Below are 20,992 nucleotides of genomic sequence, written 5' to 3'. Positions count from 1 at the left end.
TTTCTCAAGTGCCACTTAACAGACTTCTCTTTTCTTAATGTGGCCATTTTTAAAAAGTAACAATGTAATGTCACTTAAGAAAAAAAAAAAAAAAAAGCAGGGAAATTCTAGAAAATCTTGATCAATATTTTTGACCAGTAATGGCTTTAAAACATTTTTCGAACAAATGCTGATAAATTAATCACATACGATTGTTTTGTGGTATGAACTGAGCACACCAAGGTAAGAGATACTAAAATGTGTACCTATTATCAGATTAAGTACATCTTAGAGTATTGCTCCAAGGAAATATCTGAAATAAAGTCCATGTGAGAGAAGAAATTATGTATTTGTAGACATCTTTATATATTTGTGCGCATGTATATATGTAAGTATATACACACATATATGTACATACATGTTATTTTTGTATTTATTAGTTTACCGAAAATCAGGTATTGAGATAATGGATGTCTTTATAACCTAAGTAATTTATATAATTTACAAATAAGTAATATTTACAAAATATTACTAATGGACTCAAAAGATGCCAAAGAATAAGACCAAGAAATAAACAGGCAATATGTAAAATAAAAAAAGTACTACACATAATATATATAAACTACTGATTATTTTTTAAAAAGAAACATTAGCAAAAGATAATGAACAAGTAACAAAGCAACTATAAAAAACAGTAAAATTACGTAAAAATGTTCAACTTCATTGGCACTCAGAAAATTGTAAAACAGAGATTCAATATCATTTTTCATGTACTATTTGGCAAAAAATAAATGTAATTGATAATATCCACTACTGGCAAGAGACTGAGGCAAAGGCACGCTCGCAGTGGGTACAAACTGGGGAAACTGCACAGCAACTACGCAGTGTTTATGAGATTAAAGCTGGATGTGCTCCTCCAATTCTAAGAATCTACTCTAAGAATAACTTGTACATGTATTCAAAGATGTATATATACACAAAAATGTTCCGTGAAGCATTACTTGTAGTGTCAAAAAAAAAAAGAAAAGAACTGAAATATTTTAAAAATAGGCTTGGTTAAATAAATTATAATGGAGTCATAACATACAGCCCTTAAATGAAGTATGACTATATGTATGGACATGAACAGATCTCTAAAAAACTACTGAATAAAACACTACAACAGAACACTACCATTTCTGGTTAATTAGAAACAAAGACAAAAATCCTACTCATGTGTGTGTATATGTATATACCTCTATACACACACACACACACACACACACACACACACACACACACACACACACACTAAGAAGTATGGAAAGATAAATGGACCAAATCATTCTCTTAAAAAAAAAGGAATAAGACCTGACTTTCTACTTGGGTTACTCTTTGGTGTAAAATAAAAATTAAAAAACACAGAAAGCAATGATGACCTGTAATTTTTTAAAAGCAATTAAGGGTTTAGATTTTAAAAAGACAAATAAGAAATCCATAAACTTACTCAATTTTTCACCAAGCATGTGAAGAATTTCTAGCACCATCCAATGGATATCTAAGTGGAGATGTAATAAATGCCATGATGGTGGAAAAAGCTGTGAATGACATTATCAACTGTGATTGAGAATTCATAGTATTTTAGTAGGTATTTTACAGCATGCTATGACACTCCTCCATATACACAAGGATAAAGAACCAATTAACTTTACCCACTATTTAAAAGCTCAGGGAAAAACCTGGTCTTGTCCATTAGAAGAATCTTTCACTGGAGATCTTTGAAAGCATATATTCGTCTGATGATTTAGGACAGACCCACCTTGAAGCTGCTGAATAGACTTGTATAGTAAAGGCCCTTCTTTTTTTTTAAGATTTTATTTATTTGACAGATAGAGATCACAAGTAGGCAGAGCAGCAGGTGGGGGTGGGGGCGATGTAGGGCTCGATCCCAGGACCCTGAGACCATGACCTGAGCCGAAGGCAGAGGCTTAACCCACTGAGCCACCCAGGCGCCCCGTAAAGGCCCTCCAACCAACCTCTGATTTTACTACAGCAGCAAGGCAGTAAAAGAATTTTTTAACCACTTATTTTCATAATCTTGTTTTAGATTTTAGCTAGCAAATATGTTTTTAAATGTAATGAGTACCCAGGAACTCCTATAAAATACTTCAACAGGAGAACTTTAGACTATCATGTAGACACTACTGAGATGCCAATTAAGAAACTGAAGTTAAAAGCAGTGAAGAAATTTACATTCCATCTCATGCATTAAGAGTCAAATCTAATTCTGATTCAAAAGCCAGTGCTCTTAACTGCTGTGCTATGTAGTAGGGTTTTCCATAACCTTCCCCTAGCCAACATTTAGTATCACCTCAAAAATAAATAAGAATGATATACACGCTATATTAAGAGAACAAGGAAGAATGACAGAGAGGGGACCTTTCTTACCAAATATGCAAGCAAAATAAAATGCTACACTAGAAAAAACAGTATTGGCTCAGAAATAAATAAATAATAAAAATTGGCAAGAGAGAAACAAACGCGGTTATGTCCAGTCAGTGGGAAAACGTGGGCCATTCATTAAAAGACTGGTTATTATCCTATTCATTTGCAAGAAACTGAAGTTAGATTTCCCACCTCAGGGCATATTTTTAAAAAGAGATGAATTAGAAAGATAAATATAAAAAACAAGTACATTTTTAACAACCGCACAGAGATGATACACAAGAAAAATCCAACAAATGTAACTATATACAAAACTTAAACCATCTCCATAGCAAAACACCTTAATTGCTAAAAAAAATTGATGAAAATATCTGTCATACATAATACCCAACAAATATCTCTAATAAAAAAATTTCCTTAAAAATAAGACAAATGCTTGGGGCGCCTGGGTGGCTCAGTGGGTTAAAGCCTCTGCCTTCGGTTCAAGTCATGATCTCAGGGTCCTGGGATTGCGCCCCACATCAGGTTCTCTGCTCAGCGGGGAGCCTGCTTCCTCCTCTCTCTCTCTCTCTGCCTGCCTCTCTGCCTACTTGTGATCTCTGTCAAATAAATAAATAAAATCTTAAAAAAAAAATAAGACAAATGCTTAACTGAAAATACCATCAATGTTTTTCATAAATAAGATAGGTAAAACACAAGAAATATATTACGTCTTGAAAGATACTTTTTAAGATTTTTTTCTGTTGTTTCAGAAAATAGGATTTCAGAGTATGATTTTTTTGTTTATATGCTTTAAAAATTCAGCCTTCTGATCTTCAAATAACCTCTTTTCAAGTTTGCTTTAATTAAAAAACCTATGAAAAGCAAAACCTAGTTTGAGAACCTTTGCAGTCTTTATTTCCACTACTAGATAAATTATTAATTTTTATTTTCTTAAGCAGTTAATTAATATCCAGAAAATGAAACCAGTCTGATGTTATCGAGACCAAAATGAAGGAAAAATATCCCTCTCCCATAATCTATCCACAAATATTTATTAAGTGTCATGATTAAAGGCAATTACCTATTTGCTTTCTATGGATTAGAGATATTAACCTGCAAATTCAATTAGGACCCATTATTTTTAGTATTACATATATTGGTCCCTGATAAAAAGAGTGCATTATTTTGTTGTTGTTAAACTTCAGAAAAATATATAAACATTTATTCATACATTACACTTTGGCAAAGACACATGCCTAAAAACTGAATGTTATTCAAATTGGAGTAAGTCAAATTAGATGAAAGAAGTTGACAGTTCAAGGAATCCCATGGGGAATTATAATTTGCCGCTCACATAAGCTCACATTTTCTTATGGAGCATTTGTTAACTACATCTATAAGCTGGGTAATGCTATCAATATAAATTTTTAAAAACCAAACTTCAGTAGGAATGATTTCACAGGTTGAAAAAAGGGGCATAGTCAAAACAATGTTAATCATACTCCAAAAAGCTCTCAAAACTAAGAACAGACATAATGCTAGATTTTGAAAGTGTAACTTTTATAAGGTGATCTTGAATTTTACTGCAATAGATACTAGGATTTGCCCAAACCTTCATCAATGGGAAAAATGACACCGATTTTTTAAAATAAAGGTTATTTTGCTTTGAAAACTGTGCATATCTGCACATTATAAATTGGAATCAAGAAAAGCCACACTACTTTAGCCTATTATAGTCTAGGCACTTTATTTAATTAATTTTAATTTATCTAATTTTCCTAATAACTCTAGGAAGCAAATCAATTATATACATGAGAAGACTAAGGCAAGAGGTATTGCTTGCCCAATGGCACATAATTAGGATAGGAGCCAGAATTTGAACTCTGTCTGGTTCCAGAGCTGCACTCTTAACTGGTTTCCCTCATTCTTGAGGGAATTCCTTGCACAAAGAGAGAAACCTGATGATTTAAAAATTAAATGAAATAATTCAAACCTTAATTTGGTTTTGATTTGCAAATGCTCCTAGATTAATATTGGGAAGTTCAGATAGATGTCCAATATACAAGAGTAATCCATGAAGTTCATCAAGCAACACAGAAGGAAGTTGTGCCTCCAAAGTTTCATAGGGATGGACAGGAACAGGACTATCGGCATTTTGTACTTTCAGGTACCTAAAAAAAGACATATGCGATAAATAACCAGAGTCTGGATGAACACGCACTCAGAAGTTCACACAGTAATCAAAATACCCATTTGACATCTTACCTAAAGATGAAAACTTTAACATAATGAAGAAATGTCACGCATTGCTGTCTAATATTGTCTGCTTTGCAGTGTAGAGTGGATATCTTCCCTGAAGCCAAAATAGACTGTTATCAAAGTTTAAATAATCAGTGGGCAGTGACAAAAAAAAAATTTGTGAGCCATACAAGCAGAAATTCATTTGTGATTTCATCCCTTCCAAACTCATCACTCTATCACACATTCTGATCCAACCATACATAATTACCACTTCCTGCTCCCTGAACTTAGGTTTTAAGACACCTAAATGATTTTGACTATACAGTTGTTTCTACACAGAACTCTCCTGATCCCCAAAACTTTCACCTACCTACTTTTTCCTTATAGACCAAGATCTGGCATCACTCAGTCATGGGCACCTAAACAGATGAAGCCCCAGGCTCCCATAGCAGCTTACACACTCTGCAATTACTGCACTCCTCATTTACCAAGCTGTCCTATGCTTGTGTGCCTGTATGTCCTACCAACTACAAACTCCTCAGCAGATTCTCCCACTTCGATTCATTGACCTTACACAGTACCTGGCATGAAGGAGGGCCTCAGGTGATAAATAATACTCAACATTTACTGAGCACATAGTGAGAAAACAAAACAGCCCTTCCGGCCAATAGCTAACAACTAGGTCATGATGTTCCCTACTGAAATTAAGATTTTCATAAAATGTCGAAAGTAATCAGATGAGGCCACTCTGTGATTATGGTGAAACAAGACAAAAACAAAATCTCTCTGTGATCATGAAAAGCTAACAAAATACAAAAACAAAATATTTTCCTCTTGCACCTAACATGACTATTACTTCTTTACTAATTAGAACCCTCCCTAGCCTGTCTTTATTGGTCCTACCCCTCCTAGACAAAAATTAACATATTCAGTTCATTACATTGTCCCTGCTTCTTAACAGCATCCAATCCAAAATAAAGTCCTAGTCCCCTTAAACTCTCTCCGAATCACCAGCACAAGTATAAACCCTATCACAAGCCCCTCCCTACTCTCTGAGAAGCCCCGTTTCTCATGATGTATATTTCCTTCTTGTGTCAGTAAGCCACTCAACCTTTCATTGACCAAAGGTGTGTCCAGGTGATCTTTAGTTGCTGGGCACCACTAATAACAGATATTAGCCTGAGCACTTAACACGCATTATATCATTTATCCTCACAAGAACACAATGAGATGGGAACCATTACCTGGTGTGAGACCAACAGTTAGCTAGGTTGAAACCCAGGCTGGTGACACTGCCATGATTCTAATTACTACACTGTAGCACAGTTGCCAGAAAGGAGAAGCAGCAAGCCCCCACTAAAACACTGCCTTCAATCCCCTTTCCTACCTTAACTATATCAATCGCACCCTCAACGGAAAAACCCATTAAATGTTAAAAACAAACCAAAAGACCAAGACAGCATGAGGTCCCACTCCCCACCCCTTAAAGCAATTTGCTAATTCACTTTAGAAATGTTTAGCCCTAACTCAATTTTATCACAGACATAGAAAAATACTATAAATCACAGCTACAAAAAATTTAAATGTCACATTTTTTCTGAACACAAAACACTATCCTGAACCTCTAACCTAATGTTTCTTCCTCCACATTATTATATCCTAACTATGCATCAAAAATAGATGTGCAATTCTTTTTTGCCATGAAAAACACTTAAAACTTACCAAAATCACAGTTAGCCTGTAATAAGGTTTCCAAGTTGTATAGTTGCTGCCTAATATAAAAAAAAAAATAAGGTAAGAGTTAATTTTGGAAAAGTTTAAAGCATGTAATAATTATAGGGATGTTTCCAAACGCATTACATAGCTTTAGTATGTGCAGAGCCTCTCACTTGTGAATGTTTAAAAACTTTGTGGATATTTATTACAGGGTCAACTTCAGATAGTGAAGACTGAGAAAAGATAAAACATGCCTTTGTTTGCCCTTCCAAAATATCTATTAAAAGCTGCATATTTGTATATATAATTATAATTATAGATTTTGCTATCAATGAGATTGTTTATATACACTCAAAAAGTTTAAGATACTTAATAAAAATCCTACATTAACAGTTACATAACAAAATGTTAAATTGTATCAGAATATTATACTATAGGAGTTCAGAAGAACAGAGTAACTTAGACTAGAGTTATCAAGGAAAGCTATATTTATGATGTGCCCCCCCTTAATACCTGAAAGTAATCTCTTGTCTTTCTTCCTAATTGCCTTTCAACTTCACCTATGTCCTGAATAAATACTCAACTCACTCTGTTACGTTCAGGTTTACAAAGAATCACTCAGTCAACCTGTTCTCCCAGTAAAACATATAACAAGGCTCATACAACAAGGCTACACTGTCTCTTCACAAGGCCTGAAGGGATGAGGGTGGGAGAAAGAATTGCTCCACATTTCCATTTAAATGTACTACATACATATTCTTAATGTATTTTTAAATAATAATTTGCTTTCAACAACTGATTCCAGTTCAAAATCATGTAAAATCTAAATATGGACTGTGTTTTAAATGATAAGGAATTATTTTGTTAAATGATAATGAATGTTAATCGTGATAATGAGACACTGTTTGTTTTTCAAAAGTTCATATTTTTAAGAAATGCTTAATTGAAAATACTTAAGGATGAGAGTAACATGATGTCTGGAATCTGCTATAAATACTTAAACTAAAAAAAAGAGGGAAAGGGACAGATGAAGAAAATGTGTTAAAACCTTGTTTATTGCTACTGAGGGAGGGCATGTGAAGGTTCATTATAGAACTCTCTCTACATTTGTGTGTGTTTGGAAAATTTCACTAAAATTTTTTAATGTCCAAACTGATCATATTAATTACTCACATTAATCTACAGTCTGAAAGATGTATTTGTAAAGTCTGAGTTCATTCCCTAAACATCAGTGAAAGACTATGACAATTCAGCAACAAAAGTAGTATTTTAGTTTTCTTCCAAAATGATAATATGGTTCAAAGCCTTAAATATTTGTCTTCAATAGATGATGTTAACAATAAAAAGTGTAAAGAAAAATGAAGACTCACTTAAAAACTCATTAAAACACTGTTCCATCAAACTTTACTATGGGATTGTTGTTACTGATAAGATAATCAAGGGAGCAACATGAACTAACTCCACTCACGCTTTTGTAATACAGTTATTAGAAACCACCTGGCAAACCAACTTACACAACTGAATAACATCTATGCTCAAAAGCAGTTAAAAACAAAACAAAACATACCTGAATAAATGAAAAAGTACTCTAGATGAATTCACTAATGCTGTTTCAGTAACCCACTGAATGCCAAATATTTCCACTGTATCTTCTTCAAAATTAGTTGGTAAAGGGTCAAGATTCAAAATTAATCTGAAATGAAAGCTGATTTAATCTCATAAAAAGTATGCGAAATCCCAACTATAGCATATCTTTCTTGTCATTATATAAATCCATATGGCATGTGACATGTCAACAATGATATCATAAAATTATGATATACCTTGGTACCTTACATATTCAGGAATTACTACATTTAGATTGTATGAAAAATTCAGCCACATATAGTGATAAAAAAGCATAACTAAAGAAAAAATGTAACTTAGGGGAAAACCTCAAAAAGTAAGTCTAGAGAACATTTTTTTTTTGCCTATGGTCTTCAGTTGAAGAATTTCATCCTTTGAGGGGACATTTAATTTTTAAAACAGCTCAGAGTTACTCTGAGCCATGTCTGGAGCATAATCAAACTGAATAAACTCTTTTACGGTCTCAAACAAGGTACAACTATAAAATCAGCAAAAATGGCTTCCTTTCTGACTGAAATTGCCTCAGCAGGTATTTCCAAAATATTTCAACAACTGCAGTTTTACAGCGATTTGGGTACATCTGCCCAAGGTAAGAATTTTAAAACATTCCTGTGAACTTAACACAATGTGGTGAATTTATTCAAAAGCTAAAACAAAAATAAGACTGACTTCTGTGTACAGATACACAGAATCAGAAGGAACTGGGGCAACAAAACAATGTCTATGTCTAACTTAAGAATTACTGACGAGCTCCTGATTATTATTTCATGTTTTAGAAGGAGATACCATTTCGAAGAGCCCAGCTAGTTCAGAATTCACTTTAAGTAAAAGGGGAAGTTAGTAGCCAGTTTCCTACCCCCAAACTGAGGTAGCTGTGAGTTAAGAAAACATCCAGTATCAAGAAGTTCTCCTCAGGGGCGCCTGGGTGGCTCAGTGGGTTAAAGCCTTTGCCTTAGGCTCAGGTCATGATCTCAGGATCTTGGGATCGAGTCCCGCATCGGGTTATGTGCTCAGCGGGGAGCCTGCTTCCTCCTCTCTCTCTCTGCCTGCCTCTCTGCCTACCTGTGATCTCTGTCAAATAAATAAATAAAATCTTTAAAAAAAAAAGTTCTCTTCAATATCCAAAAATCTTTCAGGTATGCTCTAACCAGGAAAACGATAACAGAACTGATAGCCTGCACCTATGTTACAAACAGCCTACGCCGATTTGCAAAAACATGGCTTGAACATCGAAGTTTAGTTGACTGAAATCATAACCGATTAACATTCCTAACAAACTGATGGAAAATTTGATAAGGGAAAAACACCGTCTCCGATGTTTTTAACCTACCGCTTAAGGGCTCCGCTCGAAAGGTAGGACTCTCCAGAAAAATGACTTCCTCCTCCTGTGTTGTCAAAACCACAAGAAAAGCAAGGGGGTTTGCACCATTCTGTCCCCAGCTCCAGTTCCAAGCTGTCGGTCAGGAACATCGGCGCAGCACAACAGTTATCCATGATTTATTTTCGGTCCTGAAATGTTTGGAACTCACAATTATCATTCAAGACTCCAAAGATCCTGGGATTAGATTCCAGGAGGTGGGACAGGCACAGAGATTGGCGGTGATCTCAGAAAGTTCTCAAAAGGTCCCTCCAGCACAAAGAAACAAGCCCGAGGACCCAATTCCTCAAAAAACTCTCCCCACACCGACACCCCGATATCCAGGCTGTCAGAACTGAGAATGCACGCCCCCCCCCCACCCCGACTGGTTGTGGCAGGAACTTCACACCTGCCACCTAGGTCGGATTCTGCAGCCGGGACAGCGTGAAAAGGAAAGCAATGTTTGCAGGACAGATCCAGCTTCAGCTGCCGACCCCTCCTCGCCCTGCGCCGCCAGCTGCGTCACCGAAACGTACCGAGCCCGCTTCCCAGCCGCGCGGTGGGAAAGTTCCCTTGAGCACTCCGGGTGGGGATCAGGGACCGCCCGGCGCCAATCTTCGTTTCTCCCAGACCGGAGGCAAGTTCCGCCAGGTCCCCACTCGGCGGGGACCAGCCCGCGCCGGGCACAGGGCGAAGGAAGCCGGAGTCCTGCGCACCCGGACGCCCCTCGATGGAAGCACGGCGTACCTGCTCACACTTTCGGGCCCCGAGATCCGCCCCCCAGCTGCCGGGTCTACAGCCCCGACGCTGGTGAGGTCTAAATCAGAAAACAGGCGAACTTCCCGCCACGGCGCGCCCGCTCCCAGGAAGGGCGGGGCCACGGCGCAGCCCGCCCCTGGAGATCCGCTCGCGTGGTCTCGGCGGGAACCGCCGGCGCTCCGCGGGTTCTCGCGAGAGTCAGCCGCCCGAGGACTCGGTCCTGCGAGCCGCGGGTCCCCACCCCTCCCCGGCTCCCTGTGTGTGTAGCTTTAATTGGTGAGTTCGGCGGGAAGGCGGGCCCTCACGGGGAAAGGAAACTGGAGGCTGAGGTGAGCAAGGCGTAGGGACAGCTGGGTGTTCTCCGCGCCGAGCCCAGAAGAAGACTCTTGCTCAAGTGAGGTCAAAGTGGGTATCTCGTTCACACCCAGAGCCGCGGCATCCCCTACTGTTGCCCCGCTAGTGCCAGCAACGCTTTTGTTAAGATCAAGGATGCCTATTGTTCGTGGTTTGTGGACGAGGCATGTGCAAAAATGAGGTTAACCCAGCCTGTAGAAGCACCTAGGAAGTCAGGTGGTCCTTGCTTTTGGCATAAAACCGCCGCTCCCCTTATTTGCAGTACATCTGGCCAGATTTCAGTCGGTTAAGCCTGGTCGCTCTTGGGAGGTATAACCCATGGGCAGCATTGGTATCTTTTAAAAGTATTCTTTAGAACCTATGCAGAAGACTTTTCACAGTGTAAATCAGAGATATACTTTTAAGTGTATCACTGACTTAAAATTCGAGGAAAACGTGATAATTGCGCCTTCAGATCTATAATTTTGAGTATTCGCCATTGCCCATTGCTCCAGAATAGTTTGTCCTGGGTTTAACTCCTGTTCGGAGAACCTGTCTTAACTCCTCTGTTCAAACCAGATACTGCACATGTTCTAAGAAATGGGATGAGGAAGGGGGAAAAACACAATATGATCCCTATTCTGACTTTAACCTGGAGCTACTGCGAAGGGTCCAAAGCCCATTAAGTTCACAGGATGTGCCCTGAGACTTCATGTCTTGTTGGCGACCTGGAGATTTTAGGGTCCAGGGGGAGTTCTAGCATGACACCTTTCATCTGTAACAATCCATAGGAAACAGTGTCTTGGTCAGAGAATACTGGGCCCCAGCAATGTTTAGGAGAATTGGTTCAACAGACATTATTATTTCTTCCTCTAATCAAAACATTCTAATAGACCCCTTTTTCCTTTTTCAAGTGCCTGATAAGAGATCAACTTGGTTGAACCAATAAGTAGAATGTGAAGAACCAAGTAAGTTCCCTGTAAATAATGTAAGCTAGTACTCTGATGCATTTCAGTAAGAACCCCAGCAAGTAAACAGACACCATGCTGAAGAGAGGTGATTAAAGATGCTTAATGAAAGGGCATTTATAAAGATATGGACAGGGTTTCTGGAAAACAAAAAGTGACCATGAAGCATCCAGAACTAATCAGAGAGTCATTATCATCCTTAGGCCTAAGAGTTTTAGGGGAAGAGGGATTACCAGAGCCTTGTTCAGGCAGGAGCCACCTACCTGAGAGTCACCTATCTTACCTTCATAAAGGAACATAGTTCCTGCCAACCTGTAATCCAGCAGAGAGGAGCTGGAAGGATTAAGTACGCAAACCATTTTCCCTCTGTACTGCACTGTCCCAACTGGTGGTTGGACATCTTTCAACCTAAAGACAGAGGGCAAGCATGTAACCTATAAAGTTCAGGCTCCCAGGATGGAGTCCAGCGTGAAGAAGGGTAGAGAGTGAATCTGACAGAAAGGGGTAAATCTTATAAAGAAGACATAACAATACTAAATGTATAATAACTTTGATATATATATATATATAAAGGGATATAATATTATATATTTATATATATTACTTTATATATATTAATATATGTAAAAAGGGATAATATATATAAACATTTATATATATATATGGACAAATTTATTATAGGAGAAAAACCCAAACCAATAATTAGTTACAGAGCTCAACACTGCTCTCTCTGTAATTGGTAGAACCAAGAAAGAGAGAATTATTATAGACTTGAACCGTACTATCAACCAACTTGACCTAATTGATGTATTTATAGGTGACTCAACCTGATAATACACTCTTTACAAGTACATATGGAACATTGACTAAGGTAGACCACCACATTCTTTGCCAGAAATCAAATTTCTTCAACATTAAAAGGATTGAAATCATACTGTCTGATCACAATGAAATTAAACTGGAAACCGGTAACAGACACCTGAAAGAAATCTCTAAATATTTGGAAATTAAGTACCACTTCTAATTAACCCATGGATCAAAGAAGAAGTCACTAGGAATATGAGAAAATATTTTGAATTAAATAAAAATGAAAGCACATTATAATTTATAATTTTAACTGTTTACATTAAAGAAGAAGAAAGAGTTCAATGATTTAAATTTCTTATCAACTAGAAAAAATCCAGCAAAATAAAGCCAAATTGTTAAATGGAGGAAATAACAAAGGGGAGAAATAAGTGGGATGACGCAAAAGAATAGAGGAAATAAGTGCAATCAAAAAGTGGTTCTGTGAAGCACACCTGTGTGACTCATTTGCCTGGATGTCGAATCTTGATCTCAGATCCTTCAGATCATGGTCGTGAACTTGGAGTCATGAATTCAGGCCCAAGGTTGGGTTCCAGGCTGGACGTGGAGCCTACTTAAAAAAAAAAAAAAAAATGCTGGTTCTTTGAAAAGACCAGTATAATTGATACACTCTCTAGCCAGACTGACTAAGAAAAAAAAAAAAAAAGAGAGAGAGAGAGAAAACACAAATTACCAATATCAGGAATTAAAAATATGTCATCACTATAGACTCTACATATAAGGATATTAAGAACATTTTATGCCAAGAAACAGATGAAATGGACAAAGTCTTTGAAAGACACCAACTGCCAAAACTCACAAAAGAAGATAAAGAAAACTTGAATGGCTCTATATCCATCATAGTAATTTCAATCTTCAGTTAAAAAATTCCCCCCCCTCTCTCTCTCTCTCTCTCTCTCTCTCTCTTTCTCACACACCATATACACACTTTTCTTACAAGGAAAATTCCAGGACCAGAGGGCTGTACTGTTGAATTCTCCTAAACATTTAAGGAAGGAATAATATCAATTCTCTACTAACTCTTTCAGAAAAAAGAAGAGGATGAAATACTTCAAAACTCATATAATGTGACCAGCATTACACAGATACCAAACTTGACAAAGAAGATTATAATCCAGTCTCATTCACTTGGAGACAGAAATTTTATCAAATAATATCCAGCAATATATGAAAAGGATGATATACACTAGGAAAATCAGGTTCATCTTGGGAATGCAGGTTTTGTCCAAATTTCTAAACACAACTGGAGTAGTTCATTATATCAACAGATTGTAAAAAGAAAAACCACATCACCTCAATCTGCAGAAAAAAATCACTTGAAAAATTCAATATTCATTCATGATAAAACCTTTTCAAACTAGGAATAAAAGAAAATTTTCCTTAACCTGGTAAATGGCAACTACGGCAGACCTACTATTGAAATCATGAAAATGAATGCTTTCTGCAGAACACTGAGAACAAGGCTATGATGTCTACTTTCTCTGCTTCTATTCAGCAGTGTACTTGAAGTAACTAACCAATCCAATAAGGTATGAGAATGAAAGAGATGGGAAAGGAGGAGGCAAAACTGCTATCATTCTTAGAAGACGTAATCCTTTATGTAGGAAATCCTTAAAAATCTAAAAAAACAGCTACTAGAACTCAATGTATTCAGCAGGGTGGAAGCGTTCAACATCAATATGTAAAAAACAATTTGTGTTTTTCTGGATAATTCATGAACACTTAGAAATTAGAATTTAAAAAGCAATACCATTTTAATAGCATCAAGAGTTCTTAGATACAAATCTAAAAATATAAATAAGATTTTATATGCTCAATATTATAAAATATTGCTGAGAGAAGTTTGAGAATACCCAGTTAAATAAAAAGATGCCGCATAGAGTGTCTGGGTGGCTCAGTCGGTTAAGGGACTGCCTTTGGTTCAGGTCATGATCCCAGGGTCCTGGGATTTAGCCTGAGCCTGAGCCCTGAATTGGGCTTCCCTGCCCAATGGAAAGTCTGTGTCTCCCTCTGCTCCTCACCAACACTCGACACTCATGCTTTCTCTTCCTCTCTCTCAAATAAACAAATCTTTTTTTTTTTTTTAAAGATACAGCATGGATAATGAATTAGAAGACTCAATATTATTAAGGTTTCTTCCAAAATTTATCTATAAATTCAATGGCATGCCAATCAAAACTCCAATGGTCCTTTCTTTTGTAGAAACTCACAAATACTTTCAGAAATTGATATAGAAATGCAAAGGATTTAGAATAACCAAAACAATTTTGGATAAGAACAATATTGGAAGATTCACAGCACATGACTTATTATAAATAAAGACTTATTGTAAAGCTGCAATAATCAAAACCGTATGGTATTGGGGTAAGGATTGACATAGTCAATGGAACAGAATAGAGAGTTTATTCCTGGCCTATCTATTCTGTTAGAGTTGGCACTCACCCCCAGTACAGTTGAAAATCCACATGTAACTTTTTATCCCCCCCCAAACTTAATTACTAGTAGCCTATTGTTGGCTGGAAGCCTTACCAATAATATAAGCAGCCAGTTAACTCATGTTTAATATGTATTATATACTGTATTAAAATAAGCTAGAGAAAATGTTAATAAGTCCATAAGAGAAAACACATTTATAGTACTGTCAAAACAAAACAAAACCTGCATGTAAGTAGACCAACACAGTTCAAACCCATTTGCTCAAGGGTCAACTCTATATCAAATGGTATTAAGTGGAATAAGAGAAAGCAAATTAAGCATTGAATTTTGCAATACATGTGTCCTTACTGATGCTGATAAAAAACATTTCAGTTAAGTAGTGGGGGAAAATGTCAGATATAGAGTGGGTTGGCTAGAAAGTGAGAGGTGAGTCAGCAAATATAGAAACTTTACCCAGGAATTTAATTTAAAATAAAGCAGAGGGGTGCCTGGGTGACTAAGTAGGGTGACTCAGTAGCATTTAAATCTTGATTTGGTTTAGGTCATAATCTCAGGGCTCTGAGATCCAGCCCTGTGTGGGGCTCTGCTCTCAGCAGGGAGTCTACTGAAGATTCTCTCCCTCCCTCCCTCCTCCTCTGCCCCCTCCATGTTAGTGAGCATCCACGTGCTCTTACACACAAACACTCTCTCTCTCTCTTCTCTCTCAAACAAATAAATCTTAGAAATAAATAAATAAATAATAAAAATTAGGGCAGGAGGGAGATGTGGGCATCAAGAGATGGTGTTTTGAAGACAGGAAATATATCACATATGTGAGGCTATGGCAATTACCAAGTATAAAGGGAAAAGTTGATGTTGAAGAGAATTGGAATGGTCCTGGGACTGCAGACATTGGGAATACAATAGTTGACTATTCACTACATAGATGACATATCTTCTAATAAAATCAGGGACAATTTTTCATTAATAGGAACAATGAAAGATACGCAGAGAAAGATTGCTGAGCTTGGTGAACTGGGTGGTTGGAATTTGAGGTGGCTTTTGTTTTGTTTCATCTATTTTCTCTGTGACATATCAGCTGGAAGTGAGAGAAGGAGTTGTTTTTAGAGATTTGAGATATGTACTTATCATTTTGTGCTTACTAGGGAAGTAGGAATGTCTGGGGATGTTGAGTGACTATTTGAGATTCATGATGAAAAATTGAGAGTTCAGTTAGCTTAGTTTTATGATTTTCTCCAACAACATTCAGAAAGGGAGGACATATGATAGAATTTGAGTGTTATATTAGTGAACCCATTATGACTTAATGTTTCCTTTTAAATGTATTTATAAATAATCTATTTATTATTATCATACTCAAACAACTTAATATGAATGTCATGTTTTTAGTAGGGCCACTTTATAAATTCAACTGGATCTAGTATATCCCAAAGGTTAAAGCCCTCAATTTCAGGAGTGTTATCACCATTTTAATCGAAATCTTACTTAAAGTTTAAGACCATTCCTTCATACCTCAAATGAATTACCATTATAGTTACTGCTTATAAGCCTAGAATTGGATTTAACATTTGGTAAAATCTGACCCATATAATTTTAATGATGTTAGTAAACAACTTACTATCATTGAAGATACATTAAGATGGCTAACTCTTAGTTATGCAAATATTAGGATTTTTCTATGATCTATCTATTGCCAGTGTGTATACAACCCACCTTTAGTTGACTTTCTGTCAACTCACAGTATTTTATTACACTAATTCTGTGCAAGAGATAATGAACTAATAATGTTCCAGGTGCTATCCCTGCCTAGATACTATGATTTAAATGATTACTTCAGTAGCAATGGGGAGGTTTAGTTGGTTGAGAAGGAGCAAATTTCTATACAGTAAAAGGAATTCTCCTGCAGCTCTTCAGTGCATTGAGTCATTACCAATGTACTATACCATATAGGGACCTTAAATCTGGACAAAGAAAATTTCATTATTGATCCTCATTCATTTTTCTGCATGTTTAATATCTTCTCCTTCTGCATGGGCTCTCATTTTATTTCCTTTTCCCTCCAAAAGTTTGGTTCATCAATTACCCCTCTTCTTTTTACCTTCAGTCTCTCCCTTGTCCTTACCCTTTTCCCTAAGCCCACTGAGATAGGCACCTTCTAACATGGCCCCCAGGGATATCTGCTGCCTTGTATTTGTGCCTTTGTGTAATCTTTTCCGCTTGCATGTGGACAAAACTTAATGACTTCCTAATAATGAATAGAGTAAGGCAAAAATTGATGGCATATCACTTATTTTATTTATTTGCCAGAGAGAGAGAGAGAGAACAAGCAGAGGGAGTAGCAGGCTGAGGGAGAGGCAGGCTCCCTACTGAGGAAGGAGCCTTATGTGGGACTTGATCCCAGGAATGTGGGATCATGACCTGAGTGGAAGACAGATGATTAACAGACTGTGCCACCCAGGTGTCCCAGCATAACACTTCTGTGATTAGGTTACAAAAGACTATGAGTTCCATTTTGCTCTCACTCTCAATGTCACTTTCTCTGTCTTGTTCACTTTGATGCAGTAAATTGCCATGTTAGAGAGGACCATGTGGCAAAAACTCTGGGCAGGCTCTGGCCAACAGACAGTGAGGAACTATGGTTTTCAGTTCGGTTCACAAGAACTGAATCCTGACAACCAGTGTGAGTGAGCTTGGGAAGTGGATTCTTCCCCAGTTGAATCTTGAAATGACCAGGACTTGACAAGTAGATAGAATTTAACCTGGTCAAGGTGGGGATTTGACCTTTGCCCTTAGCTTATGGGAAGTGATCTCTAAATAATCTTTGGGATGTTTTATGTGATAAGAGTGTCTTTGCCTGGGGGCCTTGGGTCATACTGGATAGTCTGACAGTATGGCTTAGGGTGCACCTGGCCTCATCCAAAAGACCAACAGTGTAGTTTAGGATGGGCCTTTGGGTCATGAAGTTTCAGTCAACCTGGGTACTGAGATCAATCACGTGGGTAATGATTTGATCATGCTACATAATGGAGCCCCAATAAAAACTCTGAACACCAAGGGTTGGGCAAGTTTCCCTGACTGGCAGTATTCCAGTATGATTACTGAAGGGTGTACTGATGCTCTGCTCTTCTTTCCTAAGCATTTCTGGGATAGATTTTCATGTCATACAAATGTGTGTGTCATATAACACACAATATATATTGTCTCTCTCTCTATATATATTACTTTATATATATATATATATAGACTATATATATATAGAATATATATAGTAATATACTTTATGCACTGTAATAGAATAATTGTGCCCATATCTGTCTCCTCACTAAATTATTCACTTGAGATTTATCCATTATTATGTCCTTATTGTCTAGGATATTACCTCCATATAGTAAGTAGATCCTTAAAAGTACATTTGACTAAACGAATAAAATACTGTATCTGGTGTTCAACTATTAATAATCATATCTTTCGGAAGGAAATCTTTTTGAAAGATGTTATAATTGTACTTTCTTAGCCTTGGAGTTTCAGCTGAGGCATCAGTATGAGAAAAATTACTGTAAAGTACCCATATTCTGAGGTGTTAAATTATTATTACAAAGAAGATGGCCAAAATTCGCTTTTCTCAGCATTAGCTGATCATTTAATTTTAGTCTTTGTTAAAAAAAAAAAAATCACTAGGAGTTAGAGTTTCAAGAGTGGGGGTTTCTTTAAAGACTGTGGAAGTCTGCAGTGGTTCCCCACCTCTCTTCTTCTTCCTCATGGCCAGGGAGGGGAACTGCAGAGAACCACTTTGGAAGGTTCACATTCATCCCCCTGGCATTTGAAGCACACAGGTTCCAGTCTCTTCGCTGACAGATCTAAATGCAGAAGTTTGGCTGGAGTGGCTTGTGGTATCAGGGCAAGGAAAAAGTGCTATCGAGGGACTAAGCTGTAATGCCACCAGGTTGGGTAAATGGTATATGGGTCCTGAGGGAGGTAGGCAGACCTGAGTGTTGTAAGAAGAAGGTTGTCCAAGAGGACTGCCTGGAGGGCTCAGGTGACATCAACAGGAAGAGGTTAGAGGGCCACTGGAAATCTGGTGTTAGCAGGCAGTCATCTGCAGCTGCGAAGGGGAGGTACAATTTGGATCAAAACTCTTCCTTGCTTAAAATCCTTCAGTGGCCTCTAGTATAGTCAGAGTGAAATCTAAGCTCATGTTCATGATTTGACCCCTTCTTATGTCCACAGTCTTATCCTGTATCACTCTCCATCTCTTTTACAAATTATCAGCCACACTGGCCTTTCAGTTCTCACACATTCTTTCCTGCTTCAAAATGTTTGTGCAAACTTTGCATCTTGTATCACTCTCCATCTCTTTTACAAATTATCAGCCACACTGACCTTTCAGTTCTCACACATTCTTTCCTGCCTCAAAATGTTTGTGCAAACTTTGCCTTATGCCAGAACTATTTTTTTCTCTTGCTTTTTCTAGGCCTGGCTCCTTTTCATCCTTGAGATCTTAGCTAAAACCTCTCTCCCTCATAAAGACTTCTGTTGGTCCTTTATTTTATTTTATTATTTATTTTTTTAAGATTTTATTTATTTATTTGACAGAGAGATCACAAGTAGGCAGAGAGACAGACAGGGGCAGGGGAAGCAGGCTCCCTGCTGAGCAGAGAGCCTAATGCAGGACTCAGTCTCAGGACCCTGGGATCATGACCTGAGCCAAAGGCAGAAGCTTAACCCACTGAGCCACACAAGCGCCCCTGGCCCTTTATTTTAATATACATGTCTGTAATAGCTTGAGTTGGGTAAAGCTTCAAATGGTATAAAACTCAGAATAACTAAAACTTAATAAGAAAAATCATCCTTCCTTCTCACATGAGAGTCATAGAATCAGTCTAGACCCAATAGTGTTGCATGGTCTCAGGACTCTTAAATCTTGTGTCTCTGTAATATGTGGCCTCTATTTCAAGTTCACCTCTTAGTTCATGAAGACTGCTCTTGGTGTGTCCAGCACATGTATATTCTAGTTGGCAGGAAGGAAAAAAAGGTAAAAGGGCATGAAAGCCCCTAAGTTCAACTCTAGAAGCTGCTCATACTACATACACTTACACATAGCATCACAGAGCGTATTTTGGAAACTATAATGTCTACCCTCAGATGTGCCCAGGCATTTCACCAATTTTCTGACCCATTTTGGTACTTTCTTGTTATTAGTTTAGCTGTGTTACATCTTGCTACAAGTTAGGCAAGCTGGGAAGGACAATCTTTATTCTAACTAAAATTAGGGGACAGATTTATATGAATTATGAGGGACAGCTAGCAGTTGCCCTGGCAAATACCCATTGGTTTTGCTTTCTCATGGCACTAAATTGTAGAGGCTAAAATATTTCCCTTTCACTAAAGCCTTCTTTGATCACTCAGTCTAAACTAAATTTCTGTAATAATTTGGGTTGGATACAGCTACAAGTAACAAAAAATTCAGCATAGAAGTGGCTTAACAAGAAAATAGTTTAATCCCCTTTCACATAAAAATCATGTATTTTATTCTAGGGTTTACATGATGTTCTATGGTGTCTGGAAAGAGAATGAGTTAAATTTCATGTCATTCAGTTATACTAGTTATATCAGTGAGCAGACTATAGCCAATGGGCCACATCTGGCCTGCCATCAGTTTTTCTGTTTTATTGGAACTCAGACATACCCATTAGTTAACATTGTCTGTAGCTGCTTTTTCCCTACAGTGTCAGATTTGAGGGTTGCAACCTCAAATCTATATGGTCCACCAAAGCTATTTACTATTTGGCCCATTATAGAAAAGAACTGATTTGTTGTAGATTTGTTAGCTGATTTGTTATCTGAGCTTCAGAGCTCTCGTCACTTGGTTGAGGCCTCATGGAGATTACATTGCAGCTCAACATCTCCCTCTGCCCTGTACTCCTTTTACCCCCTCCCTTCCACAGGTGGTTGTTTCCAAAAGAACTCCTTACTTCTTGCATATTAATCTCTACCCTAATTTCCTGATTTTTAGGAAGCTGAATCTTTTTTTTCTTTTTTTAAATTAAATTTAATTAAATTAATTTATTTATTTGACAGAGAGAGATCACAAGTAGGCCGAGAGGCAGGTAGAAAGAGAGAGAGGAGGAAGTAGGCTCCCTGCTGAGCAGAGAGCCCGATGTGGGACTCCATCCCAGGACCCTGAGATCATGACCTGAGCCCAAGGCAGCAGCCTAACCCACTGAGACACCCAGGCGCCCTCTTTTTTTAAATTTAAATTTCATTAGCCAACATAAATAGTACAATATATATAGCCAACATATAGTTC

The 20,992-nt window shown here is 37.5% G+C and overlaps 1 protein-coding gene and 1 long non-coding RNA gene across 3 annotated transcripts in view; one reads left to right on the top strand and one right to left on the bottom strand.

Annotated features, from left to right (window-relative positions):
- MMS22L (MMS22 like, DNA repair protein) overlaps positions 1-10,211 on the bottom strand; it is a 130,045-nt gene extending 119,834 nt beyond the window's left edge. The window contains exons 1-7 of one of the 2 annotated variants that reach the window (XM_082731892.1): positions 9,862-10,211; positions 9,299-9,477; positions 7,910-8,035; positions 6,349-6,398; positions 4,651-4,738; positions 4,379-4,556; positions 1,466-1,556 (exon numbers count right to left, since the gene is read on the bottom strand). In XM_082731892.1, coding sequence (XP_082588018.1) covers positions 1,466-1,556; positions 4,379-4,556; positions 4,651-4,738; positions 6,349-6,398; positions 7,910-8,035; positions 9,299-9,462 — 697 coding nt within the window. In that variant the 5' untranslated portion in view covers positions 9,463-9,477; positions 9,862-10,211. The remainder of the gene's footprint in view (positions 1-1,465; positions 1,557-4,378; positions 4,557-4,650; positions 4,739-6,348; positions 6,399-7,909; positions 8,036-9,298; positions 9,478-9,861) is intronic. The other variant, XM_082731891.1, reaches the window with a different exon arrangement.
- Positions 10,212-10,285: 74 nt separating this feature from the next.
- LOC309865518 overlaps positions 10,286-20,992 on the top strand; it is a 721,161-nt gene continuing 710,454 nt past the window's right edge. Inside the window, exon 1 of the long non-coding RNA XR_014312143.1 lies at positions 10,286-10,360. This is a non-coding gene — a long non-coding RNA (uncharacterized lncRNA). The remainder of the gene's footprint in view (positions 10,361-20,992) is intronic.

The sequence above is a fragment of the Mustela nivalis genome (assembly GCF_964662115.1).
Source record: "Mustela nivalis genome assembly, chromosome: 5".
NCBI lineage: Eukaryota > Metazoa > Chordata > Mammalia > Carnivora > Mustelidae > Mustela > Mustela nivalis.
The sequence above is the reverse complement of the archived record's forward strand: the minus strand, read 5'-3'. Positions and strand labels throughout refer to the sequence as shown.